A 21,004-nucleotide genomic window follows, 5' to 3' on the forward strand; every position below is an offset into this window, starting at 1 on the left:
CAAAACCTATATAACGTAAAAACTCTGGTCCCAAGGTGTGCGTTACAATGATCTTCTACTGTATTTAACAAATCAATAATTAATAGTATTTTACAATAAAGAATACTTTTTAAATTTTAAATAATTATCAAATACTTTAAATGAAAAGAAAAAAAATGAAGCTTGTTTCTTAAATATATGTAGTTAAGATAGCATTAATACATATATCAAAGAAATGAAAGGGAAAAAAAACTTACAACTAAGTGGGAATGAGTAACATTTGGTGCCCATTTTACTGCTTCTTGCAAAATACCTTTACTCCGAGCAGCAAAATCCCTAACAATATTCTGAAAAACAGAGAATCATAGATGGAATGAAAAGTGATTATGAAGGATACATGCACAGAAAAATAAAGTTATTGAAAAGGTCAATTTAAAGGTATGGTAAACATCGAAATTCGTTGAAATTTTTTTGACTCACCTCGCGTGTGTCAATAGCATCAGTCAAAGCAAGCTTGTAGTTTGTACGAGGAACAAGTAACTCTGGTATTTCTTCATTTGCATCCTTTTAAGCAAATAATATAAACATCAGAAATATCATTAAAAAAGTTATAATGAGGTAAAAAATCATAAATTTGTTTGAAAATATTTTAAAATATCAAAATGACAAGTAAGTAAAAATGAATAATAAATCAAAACTTCAGTTTGATTTAAACTTAATAAGACAAATCTCATACAACTGATACTAAATAGAAAATATATTACCTTACTTATACTACTACTTCTATTTCAACATGTAATATATGATTAGATGGCTCAAATAATTATAAGGGGACAAGAATTCTAATTTTACAATGGAGTTTTAGTTTCCCTTGTTCAAAATACAAAATATAAACAACGTTGATATTTTAGAGTAAGATTTTACAAAACGAAAAACAATGTGGAAGTAATTATAGATCTGGGGACATGGCAGTGCCCCTGCCAAGTAGAGCAAAAAGAAACAAACAAATGCAAAGCTGTACCATCCTTTTCTTGAAGTCACTGGGGCACTTTTGACCATCCTGTAACTTTGTTGTAAACAAAGCTAGAAGCCTGAAGTTTTTGTGACTAACAGGACATACTATAACGAACTATATTTGAAAGTTTTAAACTATTTGTACTAACAGTTTACAAACTATTGCGAGCCAAAGTACTTGAATTTTGTCACTGATATACACAGTGCGTCCAATAGAAAAGGTGACTGATTTAATATTTGCGGAACTATTAGCGCTATCTATAAAAGAATGATTGCATTAAATGCACGTACATTTTAATTATTATCTGGATTAATTTCAAAGCGTTGGCAACATCGTTTGAAACGTGATAACGCAAATTCTAGAAGAAGTCGCTTGGCCTCTGTAGAAAAAAAAAATGGAGCAGCGCGCTAACATTAAATTCTGTTTTAAATTGGATAAAAGTGCCAAAGAAACATTTGAATTGATGAAAACTGTTTATGGTAGTGAAGTACTGAGTCGTAAGAATGTTTTTAAGTGGTATGCAAGATTTCGTGATGGTAGAGACAGCTTAGAAGATGATCCAAGACCAGGTCATTCAGTAACAGTTCGAAATGATGAGAACATAGAAAAAGTGGCCGAAATCCTACGAAATGATCGTTGTGTCTCTACTCGACTCATCGAAGAGGTTACTGGCATACCTAAATCCACTGTCCATCTCATTTTAACTGAAAATTTAGGACAAAGGAAAGTCTGTGCTCGCTTTGTACTGCACACATTGACTGACGACCAAAAACATTGCAGGGTGGAACACTGCAGAGACATGCAACAAGCGGCCACTAGGGATCCAAATTTCATGGCAAACATTGTAACTGGTGATGAAACCTGGTGTTTCAAGTATGAACCACTCACAAAACGTCAGAGCACGGAGTGGAAGAGCCCAGAAGATGCCAGACCAAAAAAAGTGAGCATGGAAAAAAGCCGAATCAAGACTCTCCTCACAGTTTTCTTTGATTCGAAGGGTATCATAAGGAATTCATGCCAGAAGGTGAATCAGTTAATGCTGCTTACTACTTGAGTGTTTTGAAGCGTTTATGGGCGAGAATTCATCGAGTTAGACATGAATACCAAAACCAAGGGACATGGTCTTTTTTGCATGACAATGCGCCAGCACACAAAAGCTTGATGGTACGTAACTTCTTGGCCAAAAAAAGTATTGTGGTGCTTAATCACCCTCCTTATTCCCCTGATTTGGCTCCAGCGGATTTCTGGTTATTCCCCAAATTGAAATTGGCAATGAAAGACAAACATTTCACCACAGTTTTAGATATTCAGGCAGCTACGACGGCGACATTGGGGGCAATTCCAAAAGATGAGTTTGAAGAGTGCTTCAAAAAATTTCACGATCGCTTCCAGCATTGTATTGACTTCCAAGGTGTATATTTGGAATAAATCATCTTGTAAACTAGAAAAACATTATGTCTTGTACCTTATTTAAAATCATTCACCTTTTCTATTGGACGCACTGTGTATGATAGATCACCAACAGTCTAAGGTGCTTCTAGCAGTCACACAAACTTCAAATTTGTAATACAGTTAGTATTAAGCATATAAAAGAGGGAAAAAGTGAAATATCTTGAAATTTCTGTCATGTGATGTAGCTTTACAAGTTTTTTCCATTATTGTTGGTTAGTTATTCTGACAGATGGTACTCTCTCTCTCTCTCTTAAAAAGAGAACCCTTCACCCATCAGTCAGAGATTGGCATTGTTATTTAATAATGAATAAGAGAGATAGAGAAAATATGAAGCCACAAAGGTTGGCGACTGCATCAAATAGACTTTTTTAAGTTAGTTCAAAGACATTTAGTTTTCTCCAAGTCCTGTCTACGAGAAGATTGCAATAGCTGGGATTCTTGGTGATTTTTCTTATTGTTGCCTAATTTCCTGATGCCCAAAGTTTAAGAATTAATATATTTCACACTATGTGTTATTGACAGAATAAAACAATTTTTGTCTACAATTTGAAGATTCTAGCAAATTTTCAATGATCGAAATACCATTTATATGCTTCATTTCCAACATCCGTTGCATCAGGAAGTACTACGTAAAAAAGAAATGAGATCCCAACAAACACATAAATATGTACAAATATGCTAGTCTTGCTTCCACCATAAAAGGTGTTTGAGATCTTGTATAAATCTTAGTCAATAACAATATATTTTTATTTTAATGTTGTTTTACTACGATGCATGGTATAATTTTCAACCATCAAAATTTATATCTTCACTGAAATTTCACAATATATTCAGTGGCATAAATAGGCAGGATACCAAGGGTGAACTTCAATAATAATAAAAATAAAATTAAACAAAATATCTCATTGCAATAAGGTGCAAACATTCTTCTAATAATCGAAATAAATGAAAAAATTGTAAGAAAAATCACTGAAATTTCAAATAGAGAAAATATCTCCAGTACAGTGGCACAGTGAAGGGGTGTTTAGAGGGTAACCCTCCACACCCCCAGAGGCTTTGGTTTTAATGTCAATGCCAATCTTAATACGAAAGTTTTTCCACATATAAATAATGCTTTTGATCAAAAAACTTCCTTCAGAAAGTATTTTTGGCTCTGCTAGTGCTTTGGTATCACATGTTCGATGCAGCAAAACTTTGGCCTGTTTCAAAAGTTTTGAAACAGACCAAGTTGACTTTGTTTTAATCCAAAAATCTGAAAGTTTCAAACTTTTGGTTTAAATTAAGAACATAGAAAGCTTACCCATTTCAAAGAGAGAGCCAATATTTGTAAAATATCAAGTATTGTCCAAAGTACTTTTCCACTCCATAATAAATGAGGAAATCTGAAGGCATAAAAAAAAAATCACAAAACAAAAATAAATAAAAAATCAAGAAAAGAAATAATATAACAACGCATTCAAGTTGTATTCTTACCTATCTACTAGCATTGAGAGATATTTATCTGCTACCCGTCTGATTTGCTTCTGAGGATGGTTGAATTTCACAAGTAAAAATGTAGCATGTTCCTCAAGTTCATCGTCTCGCTCCTTATTTCGGGGCTAAAAATAGGATTTTTTTTTTCTTTTGAAATTTACAAACGAAACAGACGTTTACATTCAGTATAAAATAGAAAAATTCTCCAGTGTTAATAAAACTTCACTAATGAATTTAAACAGCAAGTTAATCAAATTTCTTAAATAATAACATCAATAAGTCTTTCAGAATGCAGCATACCTTTTCATACACAAAAATTCCTTTTTTTTTTTTTTTTTTTTTTTTTTTGAAAATTTCTTACAGGTTGAATTTCAACTTGTTATTAGTTCTGTATAGTTTTTGAAGCATTACTTAACTTTAAATATTTGGGTACAGTAATTATGAATGTGTATGAGCGAGATTTTTTAAACCATACCAAGCTTAAGGATTTCTTTGTTCCAAATATATTTAATTGGATTTATTTAAAATATATTTCATTTTTCCAATTTCATTTTGTCTGCGTAAAAATGAGTGGTTTTTCTTTCATTATTATTTTATTTTTAACTATAATTTGTTTCACAGTATATTTCATTTAATATTACACTCATGACAATTTCTTACTGCACAGATAATATATTTTTTGGATATTGCTTTTAAACTGCTTTAATTTATTACAATTATTTTTATATGATATTTGGTGTGAATAAATAATCTGAAACAATATGCTAAAATTTATGCAAAACTATAATTTTTAGAAACATGGAGCAATTAAATATATTATGTAAAAGTACTCAAAATATGTAAAATTACTCAATTAAATATATTGCTCAGAAATTTAAAAATAAAATAAAAGAATGTTTAAAAAAAAAAGAAAGAAAGAAAGAAAGGAAGAACATTTTTTTTTAATCTGGCTGCAATCATTGATTGTGAAAACTTTAATTTATCAGATCCAAACTCATTTTTATTAATAATTTATTTATTTTTGCACAGGCAGAGAGTGCTTTGTACTTTGGGTGAATTTGACGCTATCCTGCATTTTAAGTATACCACAACAGCATCATATTAACAGTGTAGATAAAGCACCTTAACTAATATACAAATAGAGTTACTTCTATATTATTAAAACAGTCTCAAAAGATAAAGTTCTTACAACATCATAAGCCCCTGTGGAATTAATATAGCTTACTTTTGATGAGACAATATCTAAATAGGTCTGAAACACTTTATCCGAAACTGCTACAATACACTGCCAGATTCCAGCTTTATCTTTTTGAATGGTTGGATCCTCTAAGTACTGAAGCATACAATGGAATGGGGTTTTCTCTTGAATATGGCGAACTCTAAGAAAGAAACAAAGCAATATCTAAATTTTTCAAGTATAAAAGCTTTATGATTTTTAAGAACAAAATGATGAAAACAATAAACAAACCTCAGAGTTTCAAGATGATAAACAGACAACAAATATGTACACTGAGCAAAATTAAGCTTATTTATTAAAGGTGTAACATCTGCTTGATGGTCTAATAATCCCACGATTTGACTTCTCAGCTCTTGAATTTCAGACTAAAAAACCGTAATAATACGATTAGAGGTATAATTTTAAGAAAAAAAAAAACAATTAAAAAAAATTTAATCTTGAAGAAACACTGCTATAATATAAATTAATCACAAATATGAACTTTTCTTTCTTAAAAAAAGAAAAAGAAAAGCATGAAAATCATATGATAACCCAGTCACAAAACTTTGCTCTTCTCTTACTTCAAAAATGCAACAATAAAAGATGTGGATAAATAACATCATTTTTTTCATATCTGAGAGGTTTAGAGTAAAATAGGTGTAAGTCGATAAAATAAGAATTTTTTGTTACTGAATGGTTTAATAGCCACTTTTTGCACAATGCACTAGTGCTACTTCGTGAAACAATTACTGTCTAATAGCATATGGTTGAACCTGGACTTACACAACTTTTGCATAATGTAGAATAATAAAATTAACTTCTGATAGTGTTAATAGAAATTATAAAAATAAATAAATAAACTACAGTACTTTTTCTCCCAACAGTGCAATTGTTTATGATGTTTGAAAAAAATAATACATTTTGCTTTAAAAAGGACTTTAGTACTATTTATAGAAATATAAAGCAATATTTTAAATAATAGTTCATATAACTTACAACAGAAACTGCATCCGCTCGAATAGCTGAATTATACTGCAACTCGGATCTTAAATGCTCTCTTGATACTAAAAGAGGAGATTTTGCAGCAATTTCCTTCAATTCCTCAAACCATTCTTGCGGCCACAGACCTAGTCATACATATTATTTAGACAGAGCAATTGCACAGAATTTGACTTTACATCTTCAAAAAAAAATTTCAAATATTATTTTAAAGATTTAAAATTCAATTCATACATTTATTTTTCTTTTACATATAAGACGACAACTACTTAATTTTTAATATACTTTATTTAAAATAACAATTAAAATAAATACTTATTAGTTTTGCTATTTTTCATAGCATATTCTGTATGTTATGCAAATAATAAACTTTCATAAACTATTGTGATAATTTATAAAGTTATTTTAGAAGCATGTTAACAGAATAAAATTAAAAATAATGTTTTATTGCACAGAACTTGCAAATTACTGCATGCTCATGTTTTGGCGTTACAAGGAATGCCTTTTTCAATGCAAAAGAAGTGAGCTTATAGATGTAAAGGTATCCAACAAAAGCAACGAGACAGAAAATTAAGCAGGGATGATATGTAGGAACATTTCTATCTCACCTACCTTCTGATACATAATATTGATACTACATCGAATTGACGAATTAAGTATTCAATCAAAATTAGGTTATGCTGAGTAATATTTGGATTATAATTTTTAAAAAATAATATGAGGGCGTCAGTGGCTTAAAAATTAATAAGTTGATTCCATTCATACCTATGCATACTTCATATTTTGTTTTTGACTATATAAGAAGTCTTGACATCTTAAAATATCTGCAAATTTAATCGTTGAATAAAATGACTTTTATTAGAACACTATTATAGAATATATGGCATTAACTAAAAATATGAATGAATAAACAGAAAAAATGCCGCAATCTATAAATAGAAAATTTAATTCACTAAACTTATGAAGTATTTCCTTTTTAATTGTGAAATGACATAATTTTTTTTTATAACTGTTATAAATATTGCTTAGTTAATTTATTTTATTTATTTATTAATACTTTTTATTCCTTATTTATAAACTTCAAAATATAGCTTATAGTAAATAATTTCTTTAAGAAATATTTCTAATAACAAACTGGGTTAGATTTTAAAACAGTGTCAAAATAATTCTGCAGCGAGTAAAATCTTACATTTATGATTCCATTTGGCATAATGCAGCTAAATTTATTATTGTTATTTATTTATTTATTTTATTATTATTATTATTATTATTATTTTTATTGATTTATTTTATTTTTTTTTTTTTGTGAAATTTAAAAAAAAAAAGAAAAACACATTCAACACACTGAAATCAGTACCTGATTCAGAAGTAAAACCCATAACAACACAATACAACCAAAAATCTCTGAACAGCTTCAAAAGACGTGGTTTTGGGCAAGAAATAGGTGGTATACGACGAAGAAGCTAAAGAGAAAAGATAAATTACAGGTATTTTACTTAGTTTTTAATGCAATTTAAATACAAATTAATAATGTAATTTAATAACAAAAGTAATATAAACATAAAATAATTAATGCAATTTAAAAAATAAATTTTTAATGCAAGGCCTCAGGGTTGCCTTGCATCGCTACTGTCAGAACAAGACTGGGGCACATATATATGTTCCTCCCTGACTTCTACTTTTTAGCCTGAAACAGTAGGATTACTAAGCATTGCAGCAAAAACTGTAGAAGTGATAAGTTTAAAAGGAGTCAGAAAGGGGAAATCCCCCCCTTCCCCCGATTTCTAGAAATCAATGTACAGTCAGAACCCGATTTAACGGATTCAACGGAACCGAAACTTTTATACGTTAAATTGGGGTTATTCTTTTTATCGGGTTGTGAAAAAAAATGTAAAAAAATACACTTACCATATCTAAAACTCGTAATAAGCAACTGTGCAAAAATATCCAAAATTAGAGAATTTTATTTAGCATTTTACGATTTATTATACGCTAGTTAATTTGAAATTTAAACTACTGAGCAGTAGATGTTTGGACAATTTCCTTGATACTTGACTCAAAATAGTTCTCTTTCAACTTATGGAGAGAAAAAAGTTGTGTCTTTTGCAGCTTGCTGAATGAGACATATTTTTAGTTTCCAGGCCATGTAAAGCATTTGAAAAAGTAAGTTTTAATGGGAGTTTCACTATCGCTTTCAGCATCAGAATGACCATTCGTTGGTTGCCTCCTCGTCCTCGCCCATCAAAAATTGCTGATTCCAAAAAAAAAAGTCTTTATCTGTTTCAGATAGTATGGATGCAACATTTAGTAAACAATCCAATCTTTCCTAACTCCAATTAACAAAAAAAACTTTTTTGGCTGTTAAAATAATTTGTTTCGGGTTTTATTATTCGGTAAATAGGGGTTTTTGCCTTCCTTTTAGGTGGGGAAAAAAAAAATCGTTAAATCACGAAATTCGTTAGATAGAGGTTCGTTAAATCGGTGTCCGACTGTGCGTACATATATGGGGAAATGACTTTTGTATAAATATACATTAAATACATAAAATACCAAAATACTCTTTGATACCCCCCCTCTCCCACCATGGAAAATTTGAAATGATATGCCTGCCTATTCTTGGATACTTTAGTTTACAATAAAAAATGGTTCACAGCTTTATTTTACAATGTTGTTTCTGCACATTTATGACAAAACATAGAATTTTTTTCAATTGTTGATGTCATACCAAGAGTAGGGGGCATGACAATAAAGATACGAAAAATATAGAGGAGGCCCTTAAAGAAGATAGATAATGGCTACACAATAACTGATGCTAACTTAGCAGCAGCAGTAAACATTTTTCTATTAAAGTAATACAAACCGGTTTGCTTTCATAGTATATCTAACATGCATAATTTAGAAATTGATCTGATTTTAGTGGTTGATTCTGGTCTTATGAAGTTCAATAATGGAGAATATTACTAACAAGAAAAATTGCATTTCAGACTTACACTCTTTTTCTTCAGATTAAAATTCATCTATGCAATTTATCAATTGGTTTGTTGCCTTTTTTTTTTCTTTTTTTTTTTTCAGATTATGTATTTCTGTCTTAAGGCACTGCATTCAAAATTATTGTATCATGATAAGATAAAATAGTAATAAACTAGTTCAGCTTCATGAATTGCATAAGCGTATTTACTATTCAATAAATGCAACTGATTTATTTTTTATTATAAACACTTCCAAACATTTAAAAAAATAAAATTTTTACTTTACCACAGATATCACTGGGATTAGAACTCCTAAGTTACCAGCACTACTGGATGCCTGCAACATAAACACAAAAATAAACTAGTAATAACTTTTCTTGTATTTTTATGTCACAAAATAAGAGTCAACAAATGCCATTTTCATTATTGTGAGGGGGGAAAAAAGACTTTTGACTCTTAAAACAAACACTGAAGAACAGAAATTTGAAACTAAATTACTTTGCAGGTCAAAATGTATTCAAGCTTCCTCTAAATACCCTATTTTTTTACAATAAAAGTACCAATACTCCAAAAATAGAGAAAATAGAATAAGTAAAACTTGGAATATTCGCCTGAGATACACAATAAGAAATAAATAGATACCTTTTTGCAGAGAAGTAAAAGGAAATAACCAACGTTTTACAGCACAAAATTACATATTAGTGCAGACATGCGTTTCAGGGTTTCAAGGAACCCCTTTTTCAATAAAATAGTGATCTTTTGGATGTAAAAACATGTGGTAGAAGCCTCCAAAATGGTGAGCTTTTAGATGTTTACATAAAAAACTCACTATTCTGCATTGACAAGGGGGTTCCTTGAAACCCCGAAACACATGTCCGCCACAGAAATCTAATTTTGTGCTACAAAACGTTGGTTATTTCCTTCTATTTTAACATACACAGTATTCACCTTAGAATCATTAGTATTCCATAAGGTTAGTTTTGAACACAAGTTGCATAAAAAAGAACGGGAGTTTTGAGATATTTTTCTTCAAACTGTGTAGCAAAACCCAGGGGCGGCATTTCACCATTTCATTTGGGGGGTCGAGTTTCTTAAATGTGTATAACTCCAAAGCGAAACCAAACACACATTAGCTAACAAGAATTTGTCATAAAATCGGTTTAGTATGAATAAAATTAGTGTTTAGATTTGTGATAATGCATATCACATTTTTCACCCATTTACATTTTTCCCATGTTTTCGGTCATTTTAATCGTTTTCTTCCCCCATTTTGTTGTTTTTTTATTTTCTTGTGCATTCCACGTTTTCCCCGCGTTCCCCCGTTAAATTTCGCACACTTTACGATATCAAATATGTGACTTATTCACTTTTCCCATCGTTTAGCTTTTCGTCAATTTTTCAAGCGTCGATCCGATTTTTTGCATCTTCTTGTCGGCCATTAAAATGGCGTAGCGTCCCCTTCCCTTCGTTGTGTGGGCGCCAAACGCACTCATCGGTTCCCGCGCATCGCCGCGTACCCGGATCTGATCGCTCATTTGCTGATTCGTTTTTCCACCCCACTTCACTCTACTAGCTGCTCTCTGTCCGCTCGGTCGCAATTTCTGCGGCTCTGATTTTTGTTCAACGATGGCGATGATGAAGCATCGGTCCACGGCGTCAGGGGACGGCCGTTGCTCGCCGCGAAATTGTTAAGACCTCAACATGAGGTGAAAGTCTTATTTTTTCATATATGTTTAAAATATAATAATCAAGACCGTTACTTCGTCGCAGCCAAAGACGAGAGCGTAGAAGATCCATCACCTGTTTGAATGATGGCGTCCGATGGCGGCACGCAGAGTGCACCTGAATCGTTCCCTTATGTAACTACCCTTTCGATGTTCTACATAGCATGAGGTGACGGCATGGATCCGCAATCACCTTGAAAGTACCCCGATTCCTTTTTAAGCGTGGGACGATCTCAAAGTTGTCACCATGGAGTTTACAGCAAGCGCCATTTTTTTTGTCTCAACGTACATTGGCCTTCAACGGACATCGTCAACAATAAGCCATCCCTGAATAACACCCCACCATCTTCATAGCGAACTGTCCGTCCTCCGTCCAGTTCAATTTAAATATTTCACCACCCTCCGCGAGAACTTTACTTTTTTTTTGACCGTTAACGAACTTTGTAACCCCTGCCAGCTCCGCCTTTTCTTTTTTGAACTCTTAAGTTTTGTTGGGGAGAATTTCTAATCTAATAATATCTCCCCAATGTTTCTTTGATACTAGCAGAGTGAGTTCGGAAATAAGAACTTGACAAACTATTTCTAACTTTCATGAAGTTTATTTAAACGATAATATAAATAGATAAAAACACGCTGTAAATGATAAAAATAAATACTAACAACATAATCTCTTTACATGCTACTTCTGCATGATATAACTAACAGTGCAACGCAAACTGCATGACTATTGACTAAAAACTTTGATGAAGTAGACCCATTGGAAAATAAGCTAAGTCCAGCTAATCATTTCTAATAAAGTGCAAACGGCACGAACAAGCAAGTTCGAATGCCGAACGAGCGACCGCCTACCACGACAAGAGATGATCAAAGAGAGAGAGCGAACTAAAGCCGCGAGCAGTTTAAATATCCCCCCGGGTCATTAGCATATCCGAGTCACGTGAACGGACACATCACTGCTATCGTTAAGCACACGTGCCATCAGATTCCTTCTAGAAGCTTTCTATGACGTCATCCACAACGGAGTTCCCGCCAAGGGTGAACGAAGGTGAAACAAACATTCGGTCGATTCGACCAATGTGAATGAGTGCTGATAAGATTCTTTTACCCCAGTCATGCAGAATGATTGGTAATACATTATAAGTAAGGAAAAACATTCTTTTACTATTGGTGTTGTGAGGTGATGAGATAGGATTATTTACTGTTGTTATTAACAGGCATTTATGCCTAAAGGGGATATCACACGAGAGAAATTACGGGACATCACAACCGCAATAGGAACCGTCAACGCTATCTGGAACTGGTTTTTCGGGCGGGAAGTTGCCTACAGGGTTACTGCCGGTTGCTCGGACGGTTGCTCGATTTGCTCACAACGGGGGCTACCATTTTTTAGCGTACATCCATGTGCTTGCGCTTGTTCATCGCTTTTCGTCAATTCCGCATTTCGTTATCACGCTGCGTCGCGTTAATTCGACATTTATGGATGAAATTAGTAATCGAATACTTAATGCAGCTCTTGCAGCTTTAATTGTATGTGGATTTGTGAAAAGATGGCAAAAAAAAAAGAAAAAGAAAAAAGGGAAATGATCAAGGCAATAATTTCAGAGCCAGAGCATCAATTATTATTTCATGCAGTCACCAAAGCTCCTCCTGTTAAATTCATATTTGAGTTTTAACATTAATTTGTAGAACTTATGGTGAAAATTTCAGAAAAACAGAAAACTTTTATTAATATTAATTGAATGTTTGATTTAAAGTGATACTCTTGTTACATTTAAAGAAGACATACAGAATATATGACTTCTCTAGGCTTATTTTTTCCCATAACTACTAAATTAAATCTTAATTTTAGATAGGAATTATTAGTCACTTATTGACAGGTAAGAAGAAATTTTAATTCTAACAAATTATACCTAAATTCATAGCTAAAAACAAACATGACAAATAAATAAAAATAAAGCCAGCAAACTCTGATCAATAGGCCTTTCATAATTATTTTTTTAAATTTCGAGTTCATAAATATATTGGAGATGTGCTAACACTTTAACTTACACAAATATAACGCCACTAGATACATATTGCACACAGGAAAATCTGTGGCCGAGTTTATTAAAATAGTTCCAGACATTTAAAAATAAAGTGACGCTTTAAAAAAATGTAATGAAACGATGATGCGCATTTATACAAGCTATACAAGCATTTATAATACAAATAAGCTTAATATTGAGCAAATTAACAATGCATTGAATATTAGTACGTCTCAATCAATATTTCAAATGTTAATAAAAATAACTTTATAATTTAAAAATGCCAAACATAATTTTTGACACCTCAACAAAATATTACAATGTGCATATCATTTTAAAAAAATTCTTTGTATTATCATATTCTTTGATTTTCAGAGGGATTATTTTTCTTGACTGGAATAGAGTACATGTGTTACTACACAGTCAAAATATTACTAAATAGGTGGAGCTAAAAGTAGAGTAAATATTTCACCATTTCACTTTGCCTCACATTCTCCTACATTTTAAGTATTTTCAAATGGTACATACTGTATGTACCCATCAGTTTGAATTAAAAAAGAAAAGTACAGCTTCAATGCTATGATTTTTAAAAAGGAATTTTCACGTAACTTTTTCAAGGAAAAAATTTACTGTAATTGTTCAAGTATCAGAATGGGGTGGCTTCCTCCAGTCAAAAGTAGTACTTTTATCACTGAAATTGATAGAATAAGCAAAAAAAAAAAAAAAAAATAACTTGGACCCAAAAATACTTTCATTTTCCCAACCGTTATTTTTTAATTAATTTTTTTAAATGTCCGATTTTTCAAACAAAGCGCGGTCTTGATGACGTTACAAATACACGTGAGTAAAGATACGAATTAAATATTTTGCTCTGTGAATGTCAACACGAATGGCATTTCATCATTCGTGACGTCGCACGACAGAAATGTAAACAATGAAAGCGCCACGATTTAAGTAATTTTTTAAAAATATTAAACAAAAACAAATTATTTAAAAAATGGTCAGATCCTATGTTTTTAAACATGCTCTTTCAGAAAAAAATACGTTTAAAATTTTAGAAACGACCCCATTGTAACATTTGTGCAAAACAATTTTCAAAAATCTAATGAAACGAAAAACACCAATATAAATTAAGAAATGCATAAAATTCGCACTGATGTTAACATATAAGTAGCAATTTAAATTCAAAATCAGATGCAAAACCAAAGATTAAATGTCGCTCATCCGTTTTTTAAAGTGTAACTGAAAATTTTTGAAACATAAAATAAATAGAACAATAAAAAGGAATCCCCACATTTCTGTCGCCACGATTGCAAATGTATTTTACAGTGACGCTGCCTGACGTCACGAAATCCCAGCGCCCTGATTGGTTCCTTCGTAACTTGCCCAGAATTAAAGGCAATTTTTTTCTAGCGGAGGAAAAAGTTTGCCCCTATACGAGCAACTGCAAATTTCCATAGCACACGAGAATTTTGGAGCAATCGTTTGTGGAAATGAGTAGAAAAACCAGTTCCGGATAGCGTTACGGTTGCTATTGCGGTTGCGATGTCCTGTAATTTCTCTCGTGTGATATCCCCTTAACAAGTTTGGATTCCTCGCATTTGTTTTTTTTTTACTATGTGTGAAATGTTCTGGTGATCACCATGCCTAGTGCCTGTCTTCATGTTTGCTTAGAAGTAACATAGAATAAAGAATGTATGGTAATTAATTTTGTGTTTACTATCGTCTTCAACACACAATCCCCGGGTAAGTCTCTTTTAAATTTTGTTCTTGGGCATTCAAGGCAGTCGTTGGTCTGAGGTTATGCGCGGCAGCGATGCTTCCACTTCCACGGCCTAAAATCGTTATCTTTTTGGTTTACGTATAACTTTGCAATATTAATCGCGCGCATCATGACAGATTCAATTAAAATTTTGGTTCATTGACTAAAAAGTTATCATACAAAACATCTCGCTACTAAAGGTTTTATACCTTTTGGAAAAGTTATAATGCATGACTTGTGGAATTCGGAAGAGCAGGGAATCGTGTTACTAATCTATCAGTGCCCAATGTCGTGCTGTTTTGCCAGTTTAGCTAAATGGAAAAGGTATTTTTTTTCCTTTGTGCTTCGAAAATATTTCTCTAACTTCCTGAGACATAAAAAAAAATAGTTCTCTATTAGCTGAACTGATTGTAATAGTTAAAAAATAATTGAAGTAACACAAAGCTACTTCAAAAACCGTGAGGGGCTTAAAATTTTCATCATTGAATAATCTAGTCATGTCGGCGCTCTCAGCTTCAATGAGATATCATCTGCCCCTAGCTCTGTTATTCAAGTTTCCAGACTTATGAGTCCATAACAAGGACGAAACTGCAGTCTCTGGATGTGAAAACCATTCTATCGGTATACTGCTTGCAATTTTTCTTGCCTCATGCTAAAAATTTTACTCACAGTTGAAACATTTTATTTTTCGTTTTCAAAATCTAATCCAAATAACCATAATCCCAGCCAACCATACAGAAAAATAATTATCATCAAATCCTGTGTTAATTTTATTTGAAACTGAATGTATTACTTCATACAAAATATTCAAAAATCATTTTTTGTGCCTCTTTAAAATTGGCTCAGAGGAAGAATTTTTTTGAAAATTTTCACGATTGATTGAAATATACATCAATAAAAAATCTTTTTTCAGTTTCAATTGTAGATTGAACTGTGGTAGTATGGTGCACAAATCAACTGTAGATTGAACTGTGGTTTGAATAGTCGAGTAGCGGATTAAAGATATAAGATTTTAATATTTTAAAGCATTTTTCAAAAACCTTTTCCCGATACAAACAAATTATATAAAAATTCAAACGAAGTCATACATGCTAAAGGGCATGAGCTTTTTCACCATTGAAAGAAGTGTTTTGCAATAATTCTTCCAGTCGTCAAATCACTGCTTTGAAGTTACAGAGAAATGTTTTTATCCTTTTAACTCTTGAAGATTATCTTGTGTCACTCCGCGATTGCATAATTATAGAGCCCCATAAAAGGTATTTGGTTGATATGACTTTTTTTATTCAATAATCACATGCATTTTTAAGAAGTTTCTATGAAAGCATTATAATTTATTGAGCAGCTGAAATGTGTTTCTAGCAGAAAAAAGCGATGAACACTCACTACATAAATATACACTTAAAAAATGTAAAAATGAATGTAAAATATCCAGGAATTTTCTTGTGTAAACCATGCTGCTAAACCATTTTTCACGAGCCTCTCATATTGGTGGACCTACCATTGTTACACTGGGCACACAAGTGTGAAATATTAAGCCTTTATGAGGCAATGTCTTCTTTAGTTAAAATTAACCATGGTTCTCTATCAGTTTTCTATGTTCTGAAAAAGCCGAAAATACTTCATGAATTTCTATGTCATCATCCAAATAACAAAAAACATTTTTTCTAGTCTGAGAATGTGTCGAGTTTCATCAAATAGTTGCTGAGAAAGCAAAATTTCCTTTAATGAACATTGATTTCCGACTTAGATAAATAGAATTCACCCATTTTCTATCATTCTGCTCAAAAAATTTGGGGGTGCGACCGCCCCCTCTTGACCCCCCTATTTGCCACCCCTGGCAAAACCCCAAACATGTTTTTAAAGACTTTTTTTTTTCTCACAGTTGCATGGAAGGAAAAGAATTGCTATCTGCAAGAAACTCACCTTGAATGCTGCGGGAGCTCTCTCACTGGCCCTTTTCCCTTCCAAACCAAGTTGAACAAACAACTCAAGAAGTCTAACAAGGAGTTCATTTTGTTCAGCCTCCCCTTCAAGATCAGCCGCAATATTTGCGAGGGCATTTATCACAGATAAGGAAACGTGTCTGCAACAAAACAAAGCTCATGAAACATCTTATACAGTCACACCCCCTAGTAATGATGCCATGTATAGCAAAATTATGGCTTTAAAGTAGTAGCCTCAATTTTTCACTTAAACATTTCCTGTATATTATTTAACTTTTTATTCTGAAATTACACCTGTAAAGAGATTTTTAATTGGTCCCTTCGACTTTGCTATAAATGGGCATGACTGTATATAAAACTATAACAGATGCGCAGTAAGTAAAGTAATAATCATGCTAGTTTTATCAAACGAAAACAAAAAATTTAATAAGTTATATTTTATATTGTTTAGTCTAAAAGACATAACACAACATATTCAGCACTTGTTTCCGAAACTTTTATCTTATGATATAATTTTGACTGATCTTTATGCTTTAACAAATTAACTATATTTTGACCCTTAAAGAATTCAATACAATATTTGCATATATTTCTGTGCGTGTGAGTTGATAAGCAGATTTTGGTCACATTCTTATCCAGAAAAAAAATTATATAAATACAGTTATCACACTAAGAAAAAAATCTTGTACAAATACTATGCTTATACCAGTACACCTGCAGGATAAATAGATTTTTCTTGGGGAAACGTTGTCTCATCCCGCAGAGAAAAGTTTAATAAATGAACAGCCATCTAGTGCTTCTTAAGTTTAATAGATTTTGGATGTCTAACACAAAAGTGCTGACTCTGCTAGGGTACATGTCCCCTTGCATACACACACACACACACACACACACACACACATATATATATATATATATATATATATATATATATATATATATATATATATATATATATATATATATATATATATATATATATGCTATCATCATTTATCACCATTGCTTTTCAATATGCCATATGCTCTTCTAAGTCTCAATTCCCTATTTTGGAAAATTCAAATATTTAGTCTTGCATTAGTCGGCTGGGTGACCTGGTAGGAAGATGTTGGATTTCTGTGCTGTGGTCCCGGATTCTGACCCACGGTGGCTAGTTGGCCAATTTTAAAGATGCAGAAAATCGTCAGCACCTATGTTGTATGATTATGCGGCAGGTATAAGGTCCTTTGGGTATTTGTCAGGCTTTGAATGAACTCGGCAAAATAAAATCCCTAGAGTAGTTTTGCATCGAAGAGAGCCCAGGTGCCCCCACCTGGTGGAAAATGAGCATCAAAATTATCTGTGCCATTAACAGCTTGCATTAATGATTACACATGAAAGACTAGATGTCATGCCTGGGGATTGCACTACGTCTGCAAAAGGGTAAGTTGCCTAACACAGTTCCATCAAAAAGAAAGAAAAAACAAATCTAGCACGACAAAAAAATCATGTACAGTTTATACATAAAGTACGGTTTAGATCCTACATTGATCTAAATCACAGTGACCCCTGCCATGGTATATAACTAGTAAACTCTCATCTTCACATATTTTCACCTTACTTGTACAGTTTGTGAGAGAAAACCAAAACAAGAACTTGAAACACCCTTCAGCTTCCTTTTTCACCGCAGAAAGAAGCCCAATTTTCAATATTTAACTGGCAACATATTTCCAAATGTTTTTCATTGGTTAGCAAATTTAAATATTTTTGCCAATTAAAACTTTCCAAACTACAGATGGTACCTTGAAAATATTAATTTAGCTACAGCATTGATTTACTTGAGGAAATTGCAAACATTTGTCTCACCTATAGCCTTGTTTTCTCCCATCTGCACTTCCAACATTGTAAGCAGAACTGGATTCCACAGTGATCATTGTAAACATTTTCATCACTTCTTCATGCACATGAATCTTATTAAAATGAAAATATATTCATTAAGAATGCACAAGACATATTTGAATAAGATTGGCATTCACCGTTGAAAATAAAATGTGGGATCATTTGTACCAATACATTTGATATCGAAAGGAGAATAGCTTAAGAATAAAAATTATGTAAAAACAAATGAGCATAAAAAGGACAAACAGAGTATTTTAAATTGATACACTTTTAAAAATATGTAAGCAAAACTCATTCATAGGAATGGACAAATGTATGTATATAATACAATGCAGGATCAAAAATTTCCAGAATAGGCCAATTACAATTATTAAAAAAATAGAACAATAATTTTCATATAATTTGGCCTGTTCAAAACAAAAATACTTAAACTAGAAAAAAAAAATAAAATAAGCAAAAAAAAAAAAAAGTAGGGAAAATGATCCTTAACAAATAAGATTAATAATAAATAATAAGAAGACGAACTGAATAATATGTATAAACTCATTGCACATATTGCTCATTTATTGTGAATTTCCACGATTATTCTAAATTCTCATCAAGCAAAAAAAAAACTTTTATTTTCTATCTTTTCCAATGTTATCAGAATAAGTTTAACATCATGACACTTCTTACAACAGAATCTATTCAATAGATAATGCCTTGTTATTCAATCTCCTAATAAAGCGTCTTTTTAGCCTACTTCTCCATTATGGTAAAAGAGAGAAGAAAAAAGCATGAAAGAAGGCTTTAAAATATTGCTAAAAAAAAGTCCAAATAAGTAATGAACAGGAGAAACTAAAGGTCAGTAAAGATCCCAAACTTAAGGAAGGATTTGCTTCAAACTCAAAGTGCAAATGTTTTTACCAGGGTTTGGAGACGGTGGGGAAATGATCAACTCTCTTTCTCTCCTGACTCCATCTCCAACTCCGAGAATTTTAGGGTCTTTGACTCCAACTCCAACTTCTGCTTTCTAAAATCAGTCTAAATCTGACTCCACAGCCTTGGCAGAAATAGAGTCGGAAGGAAAACAACTGACTCTGACTCTTAGGATTTTAAAGCCTTCTATGTCAGCTCTGACTCCTTTACCCCAAAATCAGGTCAACTCAACTAAACAGCTCTGGTTTTTACTGTGAAATAATGATTGGTAGGAGGATTTGTTTTTATTTTCATTCTACAATTTTAATTTATATATTTCATTTTTGGCAATGGGAACTGAAAGCCAATTCAGAGTGCTTTATTTTTTATTAGGAAGAAAGAGCTGTGCAGACAATTTTTACAAAAAATATTTTTTTAAGAAGATATTTCATTATTTATTTATTTATTTTCTAAAGTTTTTTTTTTTTTTTTTCACATTTTTGGCAATGGGTTAAAAGTAAAACCCTAGGCATATTACTTTTATCCAAAAGAAAGAACAACAAACAATTTTTAATGAAATATATTTCCTTTTTTTATTATTTATTTATTTATTTTTTAAATTTATTTATTTATTTTGAAAACTCTTGAAGAATTTTTTACAGATAAAATATATTAGCTTGATTGCTTAAAAGGTGTTACCACCATATTTGTTTGTTTATTTATTTATTTATTCATTTTTTTTAACATATCTATTTCTTACGAAGAGAGAAGCATATTATGTTTCTAGAAATCAAATATAGATATTTAAAAGGTCTGTTTGTTATATATTTCCACATTCCAGGGGCGTAGCTAAGGGGGGGGGGGGGTTGGGGACAACCCCCCCCCCCCCGAAACGTTTGTCTCAAAAAAAAAAGAGAAAAAGAAAAAAGAAGAGAAAGAAAAAAAAAAGAAAAAGGAAAAAATTAAATGACATTTTTCTGAGTAACAAAGGTCAAAAATTCACTTTGCTCTCCCCCCCCCCCCCAATGACTTTGAAAATCTGATCCATGAGTGACCCTCAAGCATAAAGACCCTCTGCTGCGACAATTTTTTGATAATTGACTGAAATTTGACACTTCGTTTTAGAAATGAGATTGATTTGTTAAATCCATGTATATGTAGCCTTTCTTCGACATAGATTCTGCAAATTGTTGAATATGTTTAATTTTATGAGTGGGGCAGTGGGAATATTGCATACAGTCGAATCTGTAGATTTCGAACTTCACAGGAAAGAAAAAAATCGAGATAAAAAGGTTTTGAGATACGGGGGCTTTAAGAAACTTTATAGAAATTGGGAATATGATGGTGAAAATTTGAAATCAAGACAATGTGAGCTCTTGATTAAAATTCCTCTGTATTAGTTTTGTTAGGTATTTATTCTGTTATTACATTATTAAGTGCTTTATTACGAGTTTAAGGAATCATTTTGACACTAAAAGAAACTTTAAGCATATTTTTTTCAATAAAAAGTCTTTTATTGCTTTTTGGTCCCTGATTTTTTTTTTCTTATTTTTGATTCATTATTTATCTTCTTGAAGTTAGCAATTGCTGCAAATCTAACTTGGCCAGTATTTTACGATTTTCCTTTTTTCATCACTTGAAAAAATCTTATACTTTCTTTTTACTCCTATCAT

At 31.9% G+C, this 21,004-nt stretch overlaps 1 protein-coding gene across 1 annotated transcript in view; it reads right to left on the reverse strand.

Annotated features, from left to right (window-relative positions):
* Positions 1-21,004, reverse strand: part of LOC129221587 (phosphatidylinositol 4-kinase alpha-like) — a 100,775-nt gene that overhangs the window by 45,081 nt on the left and 34,690 nt on the right. Inside the window, 11 exon segments of the mRNA XM_054856100.1 lie at positions 237-326; positions 460-543; positions 3,747-3,828; positions 3,920-4,044; positions 5,145-5,298; positions 5,388-5,521; positions 6,132-6,262; positions 7,492-7,597; positions 9,390-9,440; positions 16,537-16,696; positions 18,402-18,505. Of these exon segments, the coding sequence (XP_054712075.1) occupies positions 237-326; positions 460-543; positions 3,747-3,828; positions 3,920-4,044; positions 5,145-5,298; positions 5,388-5,521; positions 6,132-6,262; positions 7,492-7,597; positions 9,390-9,440; positions 16,537-16,696; positions 18,402-18,505 (1,221 nt within the window).

The sequence above is a fragment of the Uloborus diversus genome, chromosome 4, assembly GCF_026930045.1.
Source record: "Uloborus diversus isolate 005 chromosome 4, Udiv.v.3.1, whole genome shotgun sequence".
NCBI classification, from domain to species: domain Eukaryota; kingdom Metazoa; phylum Arthropoda; class Arachnida; order Araneae; family Uloboridae; genus Uloborus; species Uloborus diversus.